General features: G+C 46.4%; 2 protein-coding genes across 4 annotated transcripts in view; both read right to left on the reverse strand.

The window, feature by feature from the left end:
* Nucleotides 1-982: 982 nt before the first annotated feature.
* On the reverse strand, nucleotides 983-6,550 carry C6H3orf62 (chromosome 6 C3orf62 homolog). Its single transcript, XM_021662806.2, has 3 exons — nucleotides 5,630-6,550; nucleotides 3,414-3,505; nucleotides 983-1,480 (listed from the first exon to the last, which is right to left on the reverse strand). The coding sequence occupies exons 1-3, from the start codon at nucleotides 6,043-6,045 to the stop codon at nucleotides 1,215-1,217; spliced, it is 774 nt and encodes a 257-aa protein (XP_021518481.1). The 5' UTR covers nucleotides 6,046-6,550; the 3' UTR covers nucleotides 983-1,214.
* Nucleotides 6,551-6,689: 139 nt separating this feature from the next.
* The window catches only part of Usp4 (ubiquitin specific peptidase 4), a 42,191-nt gene continuing 31,384 nt past the window's right edge, over nucleotides 6,690-17,496 (reverse strand). For all 3 annotated transcript variants that reach the window (XM_021662795.2, XM_021662781.2, XM_060385264.1), the window contains 6 exons: nucleotides 16,792-16,862; nucleotides 16,452-16,570; nucleotides 16,013-16,162; nucleotides 10,942-11,045; nucleotides 8,327-8,415; nucleotides 6,690-7,533 (listed from right to left, as the gene is read on the reverse strand). In XM_021662795.2, the coding sequence (XP_021518470.1) occupies nucleotides 7,372-7,533; nucleotides 8,327-8,415; nucleotides 10,942-11,045; nucleotides 16,013-16,162; nucleotides 16,452-16,570; nucleotides 16,792-16,862 (695 nt within the window). In that variant the 3' untranslated portion in view covers nucleotides 6,690-7,371. The remainder of the gene's footprint in view (nucleotides 7,534-8,326; nucleotides 8,416-10,941; nucleotides 11,046-16,012; nucleotides 16,163-16,451; nucleotides 16,571-16,791; nucleotides 16,863-17,496) is intronic.

Consider the following 17,496-nt stretch of genomic DNA (forward strand, 5'->3'; position numbering starts at 1 on the left):
GCTCTAGCTCCGCATCTGTTAGGTCTGGTGGCATACACCTTTGGCAGGCAGGTCTTCTTGAGTTTGAAGCCAGCCTGGTCTACACAGGGAGTTCTAGGACAACCAGGGATATATATGCTCTCAAAAAAAAAAAAAAAAAAAAAAAAAAGTTCGCATCCACATACAGTTAAGTAATGTGCTGGCTTATGAACAGGAATCTCAAGTAGGCTAACATTTCTCTAGAACAACCTGACGGGCAGCCAAGGCTGGTGTGAGCTTTCAGCCTCACCTCTAACTTCCACAGGCCGGGAATGTTTACTGAATACACTGCCTCCTGCAGGGATTAAATGGCAGTTAGCCAAGGAGAGCCACTGGTTAGACATGTCCTGGTCTACAGAGCGAGTCCAGGACAGCCAGGGCTGTTACAGAGAAACCCTGTCTTGAAAAGAAAAAAAAGTCTTCTTGCCCATCCACTTTTTTTTTCCCCTTTTCCCTATGCTAACCTTGGGGCAATGGCCTGGTCTTCCCTGTCTTGGCTCAGCATGTCTTTGCTATACAGCTACTCCTGGTGGGAGGATATGGTTCAGGTGGAAAGGTGGGGAGTTAAACCTCTACTTCCCTTCCCCTTCCTGGCCCCCACAGCAGGGTCCACATGTCTGTGGAGGAGAGCAGGGAAGGGGCCTCGTGGGAATGTCCGAAAGGAGGCAGCCCAGGACCCTGCCAGAAACTGAAGAAGACATGTGCAGAGGCCATTGCCCTTGGTAGGGCAGGGATAGGGGATTGAGAGAGGTAAATCAGGACTTGAGGAAAGCATGAATCTGGAAAACAGGGGTCCCTGTGCTAAGGGTGAGGAAAGCAGCCCACACAGGTGGCAGCCTGGCTCTTCTCAGTGGAGCTCAGCCACGGTGCGTGCATCCCAGCTAACAAACCATCCATACATTTATGGTTTCCATACATTTCCAGGGATCTGTGTAAATACGAGGAAAAAGAGCAGAGGCACAACCAAGGAAGGGAATTATATATATATATTGAACACCAGTCAAAAACACACTTTAAAAAATGTCAAGTCAAAAAACTCCAAACATTTCAAAATAACAGAATATTAAAACCTGGGCTCTTGGCTCAAAATGGGATTCAGCAGAAATTAAACAGGATGTGGCAATTCAGGCCCTGCCCACCCCTTGTAGAGACTGGCTCCTTCTGATGCCACTGTGGCTGCTGAAAGTTGACTCTCCTCACTCTATCTGATATTTAAAAGAGGTCATCAAGCTGTAGTCCTCCTCCAAGTCCAGAACAGTCTCAACAATGTTCTGATCATCCAGAGCCTGCTTGAGGCTACTAGGGTCAGCATCCAAAGCCTTCTGCGGGCTCTCATCCACAAGCAGGGCCCAGGCTTCTTCCTTGAAGGGTGAATCTTGGCAGCGTCCACACACACGGTTCAATTCATTTTCGAATTCTAGTTTTCCAGCCAGTTCTTCAATAGTTCGAATACTTGTATGGTCTTAAAACAACGACAAAAGAACATTCAGCTTTATAGTTCTACTTAGAAGTTTCTGAGGACAGTTCAGGCATAAGTTAAAAGGCACAAAACTGCCGGGTGGTTGGTGGGACATACCTTTAATCCCAGCACTCAGGAGGCAGAGCCAGGCAGATCTCTGTGAGTTTGAGGCCAGCCTGGTCTACAGAGCAAGTTCCAGGAGAGCCAAGGCTACACAGAGAAACCCTGTCTCAAAAACCAAAAAACAAAACAAAAAAGGCACAAAACTGATGTAACTCATGAAAAAATGTCTGTTTAGCTTGATACCTACTGCCACAAAGTAGCAAGCAAAGACACATCCCATAAACAGTGAGCATTTCAGAGACTGCAGAATTGGGCATTCCTATCCTGGCACAGGCAACCAGAGTAAGGTGAACCTGGTGCCTTCTACACCCCAGAGTTCATCCAGCCCCAATTATCTTTACATTCCCAAGGATAGACTACACATACTTGTTTCTTGCTCTCATAGAACGCCCTGCCCTGTGTGTGTGGGGGAGGGGTGATAAGATGGTATGAAAATAAGGTCCTTAGGGTCCTCAGAATGCAGACTGGTGCTGGGGAGGCCTAAGGACACGACGGGCAGAAGAGAAGCAGCCAGTCTTCACCTTACCTCCTGCAGCTGTTGGAGGACAGTCAGTCTTCCAAAGTTAGGTTTGGGGCCTCCCCCTGGGTCCTTTCTAACCTGGAGATCCTTCCATGTCAGTTTCTGGCAGTGCCTGAGGCTGTGTACCCCTGAGCCAGGGCTGCTGCTCCACTGTGAACGGCTCATTTAGACACAAGACAGTTCGGGGAACACGCAGACACAGAATGGAGCAAATGTTGGATGGCGGATGTGGTGGCCCACACTGTAGTCCCAGCGCTCAGAATCAGCAGGATGACTACACGTTTGAGATTAGCCTGGCCTACCCAACTAGGCCCTGTCTGAAAAAGCAAAGCTTGGCATAGCCCTAGGGAGGCTCAAAAACAGAACAATAACAACAAAAATGGGGTGGGGTAGTGTGGGGTCTGGAGATACGGCTGTTGCTCTTCTTACAGAAGACTTGGGTTCGGTTCCCAGCACCCACCCGGTGGCTCACAACTCTGGAGTTCCAGTTTCAGTGAATCCCAACACCCTCTTCTGGCCTCTAAGGGCACAAGGCATGCACACGGTGTGTGTGTGTGCAGGCAAAATACTCATACACAAAATAATCTTCAAATTGTGCCTAGATTAATAATTTTTTAAAAGAAAAACGGGGTGTGAGAGATGCCTCAGTCGTTAAGAGCATTGACTGCTCTTGGAAAGAACCCAGTTTAGTTCCCACGCACATAGCCACACTCAAGACAGACACAAATATATACATAATTTAAAATAAAAATATTTGTCAAAGAAAATAGGACATATAGTGGTAAGCCAAGTGGCTACTTCTAGGGAGATGAGAGTTTATTCTTTGCTGACAGTATCTCATTCTGCAGCCTTAGATGGCCTGAAGCTCACTATGAAGATCATCTGGTCTCAAGTTCATACAGATCTGCCTTCCAAGTGCTGGGAATAAGTTCAGGTGCCACTTAGCTACAACAAAGATTTCTTCCATATTGTGTTTCCCATCCTAAGGAGACTATTCTGTCTTCCTGCTTAGGCCTACATCCCATTTCCTTTGGCTCTACACTCAGCACTAAGGCCTAGAGGCTGTTGTCTGTTCCTTCAGGGCCCCAAATCACTGCACTATGTAGTGATCATTACACTGTGTAATGATCTTATTGACGTGTGGCCTCACTAGGTCACCTGCTCCTTTGAAGAAAGGGGCAGTGTTTGATTACTTCATTGTTCTCTGCACAGTCTGTGAGCAAACTAAAGTTACCAAATAAGATGTGAGGACCCCTGGCCTGTGGGAGACCAAGTGGCCAGCTCTCTACTTACCAATCATATCTAGCAGATCCTTTGTGACCTCTGGGCTACAACTGCTGAGCAGCATGTTTGGGTCAACTTTTAAATCTCTCTCCATATCCTTCCTGCAGTCCAGATTGGGTGCGGGGTTGGGGGAAGAAGATGGGGAATTAGATAATTTCAAGAAAATACTGAAAAACTTCAGATAATCCAAAGAGCAAATGATTTGTTGCTTTGTTTTTTTGAGACAAGGTCTCACTATGTAGCCCTGGCTGGCCTGGAACTTACTGTGTAAATCAGGGTGGCCTCAAATTCAGAGAGCCCCGTTTCTGCCTTGAGTGCTCAGGATTTAAGACATAGGCCACCATGCCCAGCTAAGACGAAAATGTACTGGTGACCTAAGTTTATGCTATGAGAATAAGCAGAAACTGCCAACTACATCAGTGAAGAAACCAACAGCAGCATCATAGCAATCCATCCTGATTACAGGCTGCACTAATGTTTATGAAACCAACACATGTATTTGCAGTTAAATGGTTTCTCCATTACCCAACTTGGGGATAGGCAAGATGGCCAGACGTCTAAATCATATCACATGTGATCATGCCTGCCCTGGGCTGAGGCAGTTTGTAGCTACTTCATAGGTCTAAAGGAGACAGTCCAAAAGGTTCCCCCCACCCCTTAATAGGGTTTCTTTGTGTAGCCCTGGATATCCTGGAACTCGATCTGTAGACCAGGCTGGCTTAGAACTCAGAGATCTTCCTGCCTCCTGATTAAAGACCTGTGGCACCACCACCCAGCTGCCAAAAAGCTTTAAGACAGGAGAGTGAAACAGAAACAAAGAAAAAGCCAGGAGGTAGGGTCTAGCCATGGATTTAAGTATGGCAAAGGTTAGTGATGTCCCTGGATCTAGACCTGAAAGATGGTATGGGGTATTTTGTTTCTACAGCATAAAAATTGTTTTTTTGTGTTTAGATCAGGTTTCTGTGGGACTCACACCTGTAATCCCTGCACTTGGGATTTAAGGAGGATCAGAGTTCCAAGTCACCTTCAGCTACATAGGAGTTAAAAATCGGCTGGTTGGGGCTGGCGAGCTGGCTCAGAGGTTAAGAGGACTGGCTGCTCTTCCAAAGGTCCTGACTTCAAGTCCCAGCAACCACATGGTGACTCACAACCATCGATAATGAGATCTGGTGCCCTCTTCTGGCCTGCTGGCTCACATGCAGGTAGAATGCTGTATAAACGATAATCTTTGTCAAGCTGGTGGTGGCACATGCCTTTACACTCAGCACTTGAGAGGCAGCAGGTGGATCTCATGAGTTTGAGGCCAGCTTGGTCTACAGAGTGAGTTCCAGGGCAGGCAAGGCTACACAGAGAAGCCCTGTCTCGAAAAACCAACCAAATAAATCAGCTGGTCTACATTAACTGCCTTAAAAATAAGCCAGGTGTGTAATCCCAGCACTCTGGGAGGCAGAGGCAAGTGGATCCCTGAGTTTGAGGCTAGCCTGGTCTACAAAGCAAGTCCAGGACAACATCAGGGCTCAGGGCTGTATTAAACAGAAAAAGCCCTGTCTGGAAAGAGAGAAGAAAAAAAAAAAAAGGTTGGCAGTGCAAATGCAAGCGTGACAACTTGAGTTGGATCCCTGGTGTGGCATGTGTGCCTACACTGACACCACACACACACACACACACACACACCATTTTTAAATTTAGAAAAAATCATCTGCAGCCATCTGGAGAAGGCTGCCCTTCCAGACCTGCGGCAGCCACAGGGCAACTAACAAGGTCAGTAACTGCAGTTCCAGAGGCCTTCTGGCCTCTGCGGGCAGAACAGCCACACATACAATTTAAACAATTAGGAAAAGTCCTCAAAGTCTAAAAGCAAAAACAAAACACTGCTCAGTCTTGTAGCTCAGTGGTAAAGTGCCCGCCCTGGCAAGCATGAGGCCTTTGGCTCAAGCCTCAGCACTACCCACCGGTTTAAAACTAGTTATTAACACTGGTGACCCTTTGGACACCACAGTTTCCATGACTGGATATCTAGAGTTAGCAACCAGGCTCTCAACCCAAACACATACAGTAACAGTTTGCCGGGCCAGATTGTTAAAAAACACGTATGAATTTCCTGTATACAGTCAGCACTTCCAACATGAGGGCTAGCTTAGTCACGACTCAGATCTAGGAGCATCAACCTTTTTTAAAAATAACTCTCCCTAATTGTTGCTAGTGAGCTATCAAATTAGAATCACCTTAAACTTTCTTTTCTCCAGTTTTCCCCATCTCCTGCAGCTCTCCAAAACTGTCTTTCACGTGCCAAAATGGAAGAGTGCATCAGCATGTTTTCTTTGCTGGTCAGAGGTTTTCTTTTGGGGTACAGAGGCTGGGGCTTTGCATTAACGGGGACATGGTGTGGCGCAAAGGCAGGGTTCTCATTCTCAGGAGCACAGGCGGCACCAGGGCAGGGGGCGGCAGAGGGGCAAGCTGCCAGTGGGTTTCTGCAGAGGAGCCTGTGCACCGGCAGGGAGGTGAGCGACGGGGCGTCCAGCCTCTGCGGGCCTGTGCACTCCTGGGAATGCCTGGCTCCTTCAAAGGCTCGGTCTATGGCCGCAGTCAGCTCCTTCCTGCATCTTCGTAGTTTTTCAGACATTTCCCTAAAAGCGACCATGCCTTCTTTTATTAAGAAAGAATCGATAACGCACGGAGCAACGTGAGAACGATGCTACAAGAGGCCGAGATTCAACCCCGATTTTGATCTACGGTTACATCATCATCGCTCGTTCTCTTCCTCCGAGAGTGGAGTATCGCCCGCCATTCTCAGAGGCCCCAGATCACCGCGAAGGGCCCGAGCTGCCCACCTCACCGCCCCCCCCCCCCCCGAGCTTCCTTAGCTGGTGGGCCGCAAGGTCTTCCCTCCCCCCTCCACTACACCCAGGTGCTGTCTGGGTCCCCACACTAGAGCCAGTCTAGGCTGGAAGGGGACCCTCCCCGTTGCGTCCTCACCCAGCTGTGGCCGCACAAGTGCCCAACGGTCACTGTGCCTTCACGTGCCAAGAGCGGCGACTCGCAACCCCCACATACTAGGTTAAAGGTCAGTCAACACTCACATGACCACAAAGGGCAACAAGGACCCAAACAGAGAGCGGGCCTTCTAGTAAGCAGGCTCCGCCACTCGGGGAGTAAGGCGGCGAGGTTAAGGAGGAATCTGTTACTGGAAAAAAATATTTTCTTAAACCTTGTTAACTAGTGTTTTGGAGACCTGAAAAGCAACCACCGTGTTCTTCTGAAGAAAATGCCACACACTGCACCCGGTTTTATGAATGGACTTCTTTTAAGGGAGAGCTAATGAAAGTTCCACATAGAATCAGTTTACCGAGGACAGTGGGGAACAAAACAGAATTTCTAAGTTCCATGAGAAGCTGAAAACAAGACCAAAATACTAACGTCATTTCATAACGGGGAAGAAGGCTGGAAATTCTAAGAGAATAGAGTAGAAATGGGTTTCAGTGGCCGTTTAGAAAACTATAAACCCATCTCAATGAACAGCAAAGAACTGGAGGACAAGTTCACTGGAGGCTTATGTGGCCAGACACTGGGGTGACCAGTATGGGCACCAGAACCCAAACCCAGGAGTTCAGAGCAGCCCTGCAGGTGGGTCTTCACGGCTGCACCACACTCAGGTACAGGTGTTCCTCTCCATTCTTTGGAATCCATGAGACACACTCCACTGTGTACCAAATACCACCCCACATTTCAGCTCCACAGGTTTATCTCACCACCCGTTTAAAAGAAAAAAATAATTCAGCCTTTTAACATAACCCTTCTGAGAAAGCAGGGTCTTTTTTTTTTTTTTTTTTTTTTTCCTCTTCTCATAAAAGAAGGTAATTTCCTCATCTGGTTTTTAGGTTGACATAGCAGTCTTCAGGAGTGCCAAAGATATTCTCCTGGGGGGATGACACTTGTGCGGTGGGGTGGCAAGGTCTCCGAGCGAGCATCAGTTGGTGTCCATGTTGTAAGCCTCCTCATCCCCCACGCCCTGCTGGGAGCTGCTCAGCCTCACCCCTCCTTCAGAACAACTGGGGAAGCTGGGGAGCGAAGATACACGGGGACAGTCATCATCCCGGCGCTGGTAAAACAGGACGTAGGCGGCCTTCGTCTACAACACAAGGAGGGGCCGTTTACTCAAAACAAAGTCACCCACACACACTTTTCTCAGTGCTCCCCATTATTAACCTCACGAAGCCCTTGCTGGAAAGAGGATTACTTTCCAAGTTCAAGTCCAGCCTGGGCTTCAGAGTGAAAACCTGTCTCCAAAAAACAAAACAAAACAAAACAAAACAATCTTAGGGGGTTGGAGATGGAGAGATGGCTCAGGGGTAAGAGCACTGGCTGCTCTTCCAGAGGACCTGTTCAATTCCCAGAACCCACATGGTGGTTCATAACCATCTGTAATGAGGTCTGGTGTCCTCTGCTGGTGTGTAGGCATACATGAAGGCACAGCACTGTATACATAATAAATAAATCTTTAAAAGAAAATCATACACACCTGTTATCCCAACACTCAAGAAGCAGAGGCAGGAGAATTACACTAAGTTTGAGGCTAACCTGACATACAAAGTGAGTTTCAGACCAGCCAGAGATACACAGGATGACCCTAACTCAACAAACAAACACACTGAATTCGTGAAGGAATGAACACCTGCCATCCTGCCCTACATGTCCACACCCCAGAGCAGCTGTGAAGGTCCCTTTACCAGCTGCCTCCCGATGCCATGGCTGTGGGGAAATGCAGGTGCACTGTGACACAGCAGCTCCGGAAAGATCTAGAATGAATGGCAGTCCACTGTACTCCACCCAGATCCCCTCCAGATGATGAGGTAACCATAAAGCTTTTGCCTTTGATTTGCTGAGACAACAGGAACAAGCAGGTGCCTCAGAAGGGGACTCACCACTATCTGATCCTCAGAGGCCAAGGACACATTGCTGTCATCAAAGTAATACCACTTCCCGTTCAGCTTGTTCTTCGCATATGCAGTGTCTGCAAGTCACAAACAAAATGCTCTAATGGCCACCACAGAAAATAATCTGGTTATTTTATAGGGCTAACATATGCTAATACCACAAAGTATTACCACTGGAACTAAGAAAATAGGTAGCCAGTGGGAATCCACTCCAGAAGCAAATACAGGACTACTCCCCCAAGTTCAGAGCAGACCTGGCCAAGTCTAGGCAGGGCTGCACACTGAGACTATGTATCAAAACAGAAAAACCAACAACAAATTCTATAACTAATTAACAAAATACATACACACATATAGGTAACAATAATTTATAGTTTTTACCCCCAGGTGAGGGACCAAACCCAGGGCCTTGTGCTTAATAGGCAAGTGTAAGCTAAATCCCCAACCCCTATCGCTTGTGGTTTTTTGTTTTGCTTTTGTTTTTGAGAGACAGGCTTTCTCTGTGTAGCCTGGCTGTCCTGGAACTCAGATCCTCCTGCCCCCACCTCCCGCTGGTATTACAGGGTGCGCCGCTACCGTACAGTGGGAAAACTTCATCTTTTTTCTAATCTGGACCATTCAGAAAAGCTAGGAAGGCTAAGCACAGAGCTGTCAAAGACCAAGATCACCTATACTTTTGGGACACTCATCAACAAAACAAAGCTACTTAATGTTAGCATCTGAGCAAAAAAAAAATCTTTACCTGCTGAGCCATTTGTCAACTCTAGTGTCTATTCTGAAACTCTCTCTCTGTAGACCAGACTGGCCCCAAACTCACAGAGATCTACCTGCCTCCACCTCCAGAGTGCCACCATGCCTGGCTATGTTTATTTTTCAGTAAAGATTTATTACTTAAATTATTGAGGGTGGTGGGGAGGAGACAGGTGTACGGTGCCCACAGAGGTCACGCGGTGGTATTGGGTCCCCTGCAGCTACAGTTACAGGCCACCTGACTGTGGGGACCTGGGCACTGAAATCAGGTCCTCTGGAAAAAGTGTTCTCCACTACTGAGGTATCTCTCCAGCTGCCCCAGTGTCTACTTCGTGGCTGTGATCAGTGCTGGAGACATACACATCACAGCATCACGGCGATACGGCACTTGTCTAAGATTTTCAGTATGCCAAACAAACAAAAATGGCCGTAAGTGTAACCCAGAGCCACAGAGGGACTGGGAGGAGTTGATACTGCTAAGATTTAAGCAAAACAAGAGCAGACGGCTACCATCTTCAGTAGAATGCTCTGGGAGCCTCTGGAGCCCTTAGGAGACCATCAGTTAGGAAACAGTGTCCATCGGGGATTGCAGAGCATGTGAACAAAAAGCCCTTTTTAGGTTGTGTTTTTTGTTTTGTTTTGTTTTTCGAGACAGGGTTTCTCTGTGTAGGTTTTGCTGTCATAGACCAGACTGGCATCTAACTCAGAATCCGCCTGCCTCTGCCTTGTGCTGGGATTAAAGGTGTGCACCACCATACTTTAAGCTAAAGAGCTTTAAATTTTAAATTTCTTTTTTCTGGGCAGCTGTGACTGAGAGTGTGCTGGAGATGCACAAGGCTCCAAATTCCATCCCTAGCCCCGCAGGATTGGGGGAAGAGAACCAACACCCCCCTCAAAACTGGTACTGTAACTAAAGCAAGGTTGGAAGGCAGGAGGATTACTGTGAGTATTCTGACAGCCAGAGCTACACAGAAAGAAATTGTCTCAACATAGAACACAAAGTTTTCATTAAAGTGAACCTAAATGATACATAAACTCTGGGAAATAGGCCAAAAGAAAAACTTGATTATGTTCGCAGGTATGGTGGTGTGTTCCCATCATCCTAGCACATAGTGGCTGGGGTGGAAAGAGCAGGAGCTCAAGTCCACCAAGGGCTCCTACAAGTTACAAGCCAGCCTGGGCTACCGTGAGAGACTGTCTCAAAACCAAACCAAATTAAAACAAAAAACAACGAATTTTGGCATCTCTCCTTCCAGGGTCCTGCACCCTTTGTATTTTCTCTGACTTTTATGATACTCATTTTGTGCAGCTGTTCTCAGAGGCGCTTCCCCATGCCATTAACTTTATTTTGAAATGGCTGAGAAGTCTCTGATCAAGCACCTGAATGGCAATGTCAGCTGTGCTCTGCCCCCAAATGCTATCACCAAGACCGGTGCTATATACAGTGACTGAGCAGGTGTGGGGGCCTACAGCTTTAATCCAGCACTTGGGAGGCAGAGGCCTGAGGAGGGATGGTAAACCCAGCAGGGAACCTCATGCCTGTAACCCCCTTACTGGAGAGGCGAAGGTGGAAGGACTGCCAGGAGTCCCAGGTTACCCTGGCTGGACTATATGAGGAGCTCCAGGCTGACATGAGCTCATCAGTGGGACTGTCTTGGGGAAAAAAAAAAAAAAATTGGAATTACCACTACTGAATTAAATAATATGGAAATTTAGACAGGAGAAAGGAAGGAGGACAAAGGACTGAGAAACCCCACAAGCCAGGTGCTTATGGCAGAGCCTGGCACCCAGAGAGAGCACACACAAGGTAGGGCATTTCCACACCTCACAAGGAAGCAGAGGCCAATACTTACAGTGACCAACACCCATGGCTCCATAATGATTGGACACAGCAATTAGATCATAAACATAAGGCCTTGCTGACCGGTCACAGACAAACTCGGACATGTTCAGAGCTCTGAGTAAAAAACATAATAGCCCATAAATACGTTAAACTCCCAGAAGTCAGGGGTAACCCAGCAACCCCTCTCACCCAGCAGACCAGAGCACTCAACTGTGTGCGAACTAGACCAGGGCTGCGACCATTTGCCAGACCAGACACTGGGAGGGGCTATGCCATGGCACTACCACAGCATGTGAGGTCGTGGCAGGGGAAGGAAATGGCACAGAGGAATTTAGCACCTGAGTGGGTTCAAGGTAATCTCCACTCTGGACTCTCCCAGATGTGCCCGCCTCTGGCTATTCTCTCCCACGTATCTATAATAAACTTTCTCCTCCACCATATTTAGGAGCGGGCATGTTGTTTCTTTCCTTTTCTTGTTTTCATTCACCTGGTGCAGAAACTCGGGAGGGGCTTAAATGAGTTCCCTCCTCCAAGGAACTTCTGAACCAAGCTGCCGATCTGGCTCTCCCAAGCTATGCATGGATAATTTGTTTCTGCTGGCTTATCTACCCATCAAAACTGATTTTAGAGTCTGCTTCTAAAACCCATCTCCTTGCAGGCTGCAGTGCCTTCTGGGCCACCCACCACATGGGCATATCCCCTCTATGCCCTGCTTGATCCTCCTACGTGGCAATATTCTCACTAAGACACTTCAAACCTCTCCCGCCGTTTTCTCCTCTACCTGCTCTAACCATTTGTCATTCCCCCTGGCTAAGTGTCACTATGAAGCTCCCTGCTCCATCTGCTTTACAAGCCACACTGCTACGCCAGGAAGCTTCCTTGCCCTGCTGGGCCCCTATCACAGAGGAAAGGAGTCTTCTGTGACTTGGGACATCTCTCTCTGTTCAGTCAGCCTGGGGACGCCCTGGGTTGAAATTGTTACCACAACACTTAACCCTCTCTGATCCCTCATGGCTCCTTCCTGGAACTTTCTCACCTCCCGCAGGAGCTGCCTGCCAGTCCTGCAGCTTCTCTGTGCTTTTGTGGCTTCTATGACACTGGAACCCTCCCTCCGGTGGAGTTCCTGCTTGTTCCCCCTTGTCCCTTGTGGCTGCACTGTTCTCTTTACTAACCCTCCCTATGTTGGAGTTCATTCACCACCTTTCCCTCTCCAACTCAATTCCCTTCTTGAACTCAACGAGATTTTGTTTTAAACCCTCACTGTCTTATTGAAAACATCTTGGCTCAGCATAGCTCAATGGCCAAACAATTGGAACTCACTGAAGTTCCAAAATCTCCTAAATTTTAAGAATTTCTGTCCCTGCACAAGCAATGCTCCAGACTTCCCTTATCTCTAAGGTTTTACAGCTTCCCACTCTCGGCTCTTATCTCGACGACTAGCTTTGCTCTCAAATCTTTAAAGACTATTGTGTAAACAATTGTTATCTGAAACCTACTACAATCTGTACACCTAAAAACTAATCTAGAGGGAGGTCTCTGGCTAAAATGCTCAATCCCCATTTAGAAAGGCAAAGAGGCTGTGCACCAGAAGAAGAAAACAGGAAACAAGTCAGGAGCCTCCCACAGAGGGCTGCTGAAAGGCTCTGCCCTGCAGACTAGCAAAGCAGATGCTGAGACTTATGGCCAAACTTTGGGCAGAATGCAGGGAATCTTATGAAAGAAGTGGGAAATAGTAAGATCTGGAGAAGATAGGAGCTCCACAAGGAGAGCAACAGAACCAAAAAATCTGAGCACAGGGGTCTTTCCTGAGACTCATACTCCAACCAAGTACCGTGCATAGAGATAACCTAGAACCCATGCACAGATGTAGCCCGTGGCAGTTCAGTGTCCAAGTGGGTTCCATAGTAATGGGAACAGGGACTGCTTCTGACATGAACTGATTGGCCTGCTCTTTGATCGCCTCCTCCTCAGCGGGGAGCAGCCTTACCAGGCCACAGAAGATGACAATGCAGCCACTCCTGATGAGACCTAACAGACTAGGATCAGAAGGAAGGAAAAGAAACCCCCCCCTACCAGTGGACTTGGGGAAGGGCATGTGTGGAATAGGGGGAGGAAGGGAAGGATTGGGAGGGGAGGAGGGAGGGAACTAGAGGGGGAATACAAAGTAAATAAAGTGTAATTAAAAGTAAAATAAAAAAAACAACTGTTATCTCAGGACTGATTTGTAAATTCATTGGGTATGCTTAAAAAATCTGTAAAAAAATTTGGCTTTAAACTTAAAAGCCTTTTGTTTGTTTTTTTGAGACAGGGTTTCTCTGTGACAGACCAGGCTGCCCTCAAACTGCAAGTGCTGGTAATAAAGGTGTCTACCACGCAGCTAAGTGCTCAGCTTTTAAAACCCTGTGCTTAGTGCTTAACTCTCTAATAAAGCCAAACATAAGTAACTGTGAGCTGATGAGCTTTAAGATATAAGCCACATGACTGGCAGCCATCTTTATTTACTAAGAATAAAGGGTACATGCCATTAACTCCACCATCTTAAGATGACTGTGGTATAAAGCAACAATTATAGAACTTCTCAGTCCTACTGGGTCCTTAGTTTATCACTGTATCTTCTTTTAGACTAAGGAAGCAACATATCTCAAATAGTTTGGATTACTATGGATTTTTGTATGATGAAAAATTTAAAACATACTATATATGTGGTTCAACTCTGGTTAATAATATACTCTAGGGCTGGAGAGATGGCTCAGAGGTTAAGAGTATTGGCTACTCTTCCAGAGGTCCTGAGTTCAATTCCCAGCAGCCACACACATAGTGGCTCACAACTATCTACAATGAGATCTGGTGCCCTCTTCTGGCATGCAGGCATACATGTAGACAGAATACATAAATAAGTGACCAAGTCTTTAAAAAAAAAAAAAATATGCTCAGGGCTGGAGAGATGGCTCAGTGATTAAGAGCGCTGACTGCTCTTCCAGAGGTCCTGCATTCAATTCCCAGGAACCACGTGGTGGCTCACAACTATTTTTAATGGAATCTGATTCTCTCTTCTGATGTGTGTGAAAACAGAACATTCATATTTATAAAATACATAAATCTTTAAAAAAAATACTCTATATGATGATAAACTTTTAAGGTTATAAAGGTTTATTTAATTAATTAAAGCTGATTTAAGATGTTTAATTACTTAAACAATAAGCTGCTAGAAAACTTAGATAACATCTTTGCTAAATAAGGCATATCTGATAGATATCTTTAGTAAATAAGATATTTGATAATCAAGATTTATGAATTCTATTCATTTCACAGTAATATTTGTCTAGCTTCTCTGTCTTTTGCTTACTTTAAGCTTTAGCTACTTGGATAAACTAAATCATAACAACATAAATAAATAATACAAAGGCAATATTCTATTTTATAATGGTATATCTGGTGCCTGGAAAAAGTCCTTTTTCCAAGGTTGACCATTTAGCAAAAGTCCCCCATTACTTCAGAGGCTTGAAGAAAGTCCTTGCTTGCTAAAGAGAGTCATTCTCTCCTCTTCTTGGGCAAGAGGGACTTGTGATCCCTCCATTAGCATATTGGCAACCTATCAACTTGTCATGATCAACGTTAGCCTCTAGGCTCCTTTAGTCCCCACCTATGTCCCCTTTTACCCTGGAGACAGTCTTGATAGTTTGAAATAAACATTTTCCCCTTTCACCCATGGATGGCTATTTTTGTTTCTCTATTGTGCTCATTTTCAGGATCAGTAAAATTGCCAGTCTCCCTATGGACCTTTTAATCTATAATTAAAAGTTTTATAAAGAGCTTCAATAAAAAAAAAAGTCATTCTTAGCTGGGTGTTATGGCACACACCTTTAATTCCAGCACTCAGGAGGCAGAGGCAGGCAGATCGCTGTTAGTTTGAGGCCAGCATGGTATATTAAAAGATTCCAGGACAGCCAAGGCTACACAGAGAAATCAAGGAAGGACAAAAAAAAAAAAAAAAAAAAAAAAAGCTCAAATTAAACGGAGATAAAGCTGCAAAACCCTAACCTTTTCCTTCTACCATGGAGCCTAGAGATCACACTCAGATCATCAGGTTTGTGTGGCTCAATGAGTGCTCTCAATGAGCTGTCTCATCAGCCCATTTTGAATTTATCAAAAATGCATTAAAGGAGTCAGACATGGTGGCATACACTTCAATCCAGCACTCAGGAGACAGACTAGCATTTCTCTGTGAGTTCAAGGCCAGCCTGATCTATACAGCAAGTTCCAGAATAACCAGGGCTGCACAAAGAAAGTGTCTGGAAAAAAAAACAAAAACAAAAAACCAACAAACAAAAAAGAAGGGGTAAAGGAGAAGAAGAGGGAGGAAGAGTGGGATTGGGAGGGGCTATAGCTGGGATACAAAATGAATAAACTGAAATTAATAAAATAAAAATTTTTAAAAGAAAGAAAGAGGTAAAGAAAGAAGGAAGGGAAGAAAGGGAAAGGGAAATAGGGAAGGGGAAGAAGGGGAAAAAGGGGAAGGAGAAGGGAAAGAAGGGGAAGGAAAAGGGAAAGGGAAAAAAGGAAAAAGGGAAAGGGAAGGGGAAAGGGAAAGGGGAAAGGGGAAAGGGGAAGGAAAGGAAATGAAAGGAAAGGAGGAAGGAAGGAAGGAAGAAAGAAAGAATGAATGAAAGAAAGAAAGAAAGGTAAAGGAAATTTTAACCAACAAGGCCTTGAACTCAAATGATCCCCCTGCCTTGGCAAGGGACTACTAGCAGACAAAGCCACACTCAGGAATAGTTCCGCTGGGTAGACTAGCCTCTGGTGCCCGCTCCTGTTAATGAGAAGCAGCACTGAGCCTGTGCTGTGCTGGCTGACAGCAGTGATGGAGCAGAAAAGTGCACCATAGACTGGTGTGAGGCTTCAAGAGGGGGATTGGCAGTGACAGTCGGTAGGACTCTTTCCTTCTATTAGTGATTTTTCCCACTAGTGGGTGGGTGGGGAGAGAGGAAGAATTGCTCCACAAGTCAATCTCCCAGAGCCAAGAAATAGACAACCTAATTCAAGCATCCTCTCACCCAGTCAGCACCCTTGCAGACACCCACCTGACTGGGAATTCCACAACTGTGTCAAGTTTATCCCGCCAGTATCTGTTATAAGAGAAACGTTTGAGATGAACCACCAGGATCTTGGGCAAGGACCACAAGTCAAACTTCTTTGTCGCCTGCTGGTGCTTCTTACAAGTGGGACAGTACCTGAAGAGAAGAGAGAACACTGACATAGTCTGGTCAGCAGGAAACCACATGGGTACTTGTGTGGGGACACAGCTATAATGTCACAAGAACTATCCCTTCAGGCAGGACGCAACCCCAGTACTTATGAGCAACGACTGGCCTTCTCAACAGGGCAATGGCTTTTTCAGTCCAGAAAACACAACCTTCACACACACAAATGTAAAGATGACCTGTCCAGGTACAGTAAAGGGTTTCTGGGCACAGAGATGGTCCCAGCAAACATGGGCTCAGAGTGTGGGGACTTGCATACCAGGGATCATGCTCCCCAAGGGTCTCCATGGTGGTAAAGAGCTCGATGCACTCTCTCAGGGCCACTGCAGCCTTCTTCTTCTTCTGAGGCTGTGACATGCTCACGTGCTTCTCACAGGCCTGTGACAGAGAAGCATTGAGTTCTGGTAGAGAAATAGCTTCCCGGCTCAAGATGCAGAGGCTCTCTGCCTGGGAAATACTAGATTTTCTGCAGTCTCTGGACACAAAATGACAAAGCCTTGGGCGCTTTTCAAGTAATAAAGAAAACTTGTGATACTGTTGTCCAATCAGTGAGAGGAATAAATTAATATATTCAAGAGCAGAAACCCCAAATGACCTACCTCAGCTTCTTGCTCGTCATAGTAAAGGCTTCGGGCCTCACTGTCCCAGTCAATGGCCAGTGTGGATCGAGCTGTGGAGGGACCAGAGTGTCACTCATTAGGGATGGACCAGCAACCAGAGAGGCTCTCCAGGGGCCCAGAGTGAGAAGGGCCACACTCAGGCGTGCCACTACACCTTCTCACCCACTACCAGCCACTGAGGAGAGCAACGCTAGGCCTTGGGGCAGCCCTTGTAACCCCAACCTCCCAAAGCTTTTGACAAAGTCTCCCTTAGAGCTACAGAAAACCCCAACAACCAGAATCTGACAGGGTGTGCACAGAATGGAGCTGGAGTAACTGATCCTCTTGACGAACCACAATAAAATCTGACACAACAGATAAAGTAACCGTTTTCCATCACTGGACAGGCACAACAACGATCCCTGAAAGATGAAAAATAAAGTAACCCCTACCCTCTCCCAGTTTACTACTGGCAAGCACCCCAGGGCACAGGTGAAGCGAGACAGCAAAGGAGACTGAATTAAGGAAGCAAAGTTAAAACTGAGAGAACGGTGTGGTGGTTTATGCTTATAATCTCAGCCTTTAGAAAGCAGAAGCAGGATCAGGAGTTCAAGATCATCCTCAGAAAAAACAAAAAACAAGAGAGGTTGGTGCAGTGCCACACACTCTTAGTCCTAGAGCTCAGGAAGGGAGAGGCAGGTGGGT

The sequence above is a fragment of the Meriones unguiculatus genome, chromosome 6, assembly GCF_030254825.1.
Source record: "Meriones unguiculatus strain TT.TT164.6M chromosome 6, Bangor_MerUng_6.1, whole genome shotgun sequence".
Classification (NCBI taxonomy): domain Eukaryota; kingdom Metazoa; phylum Chordata; class Mammalia; order Rodentia; family Muridae; genus Meriones; species Meriones unguiculatus.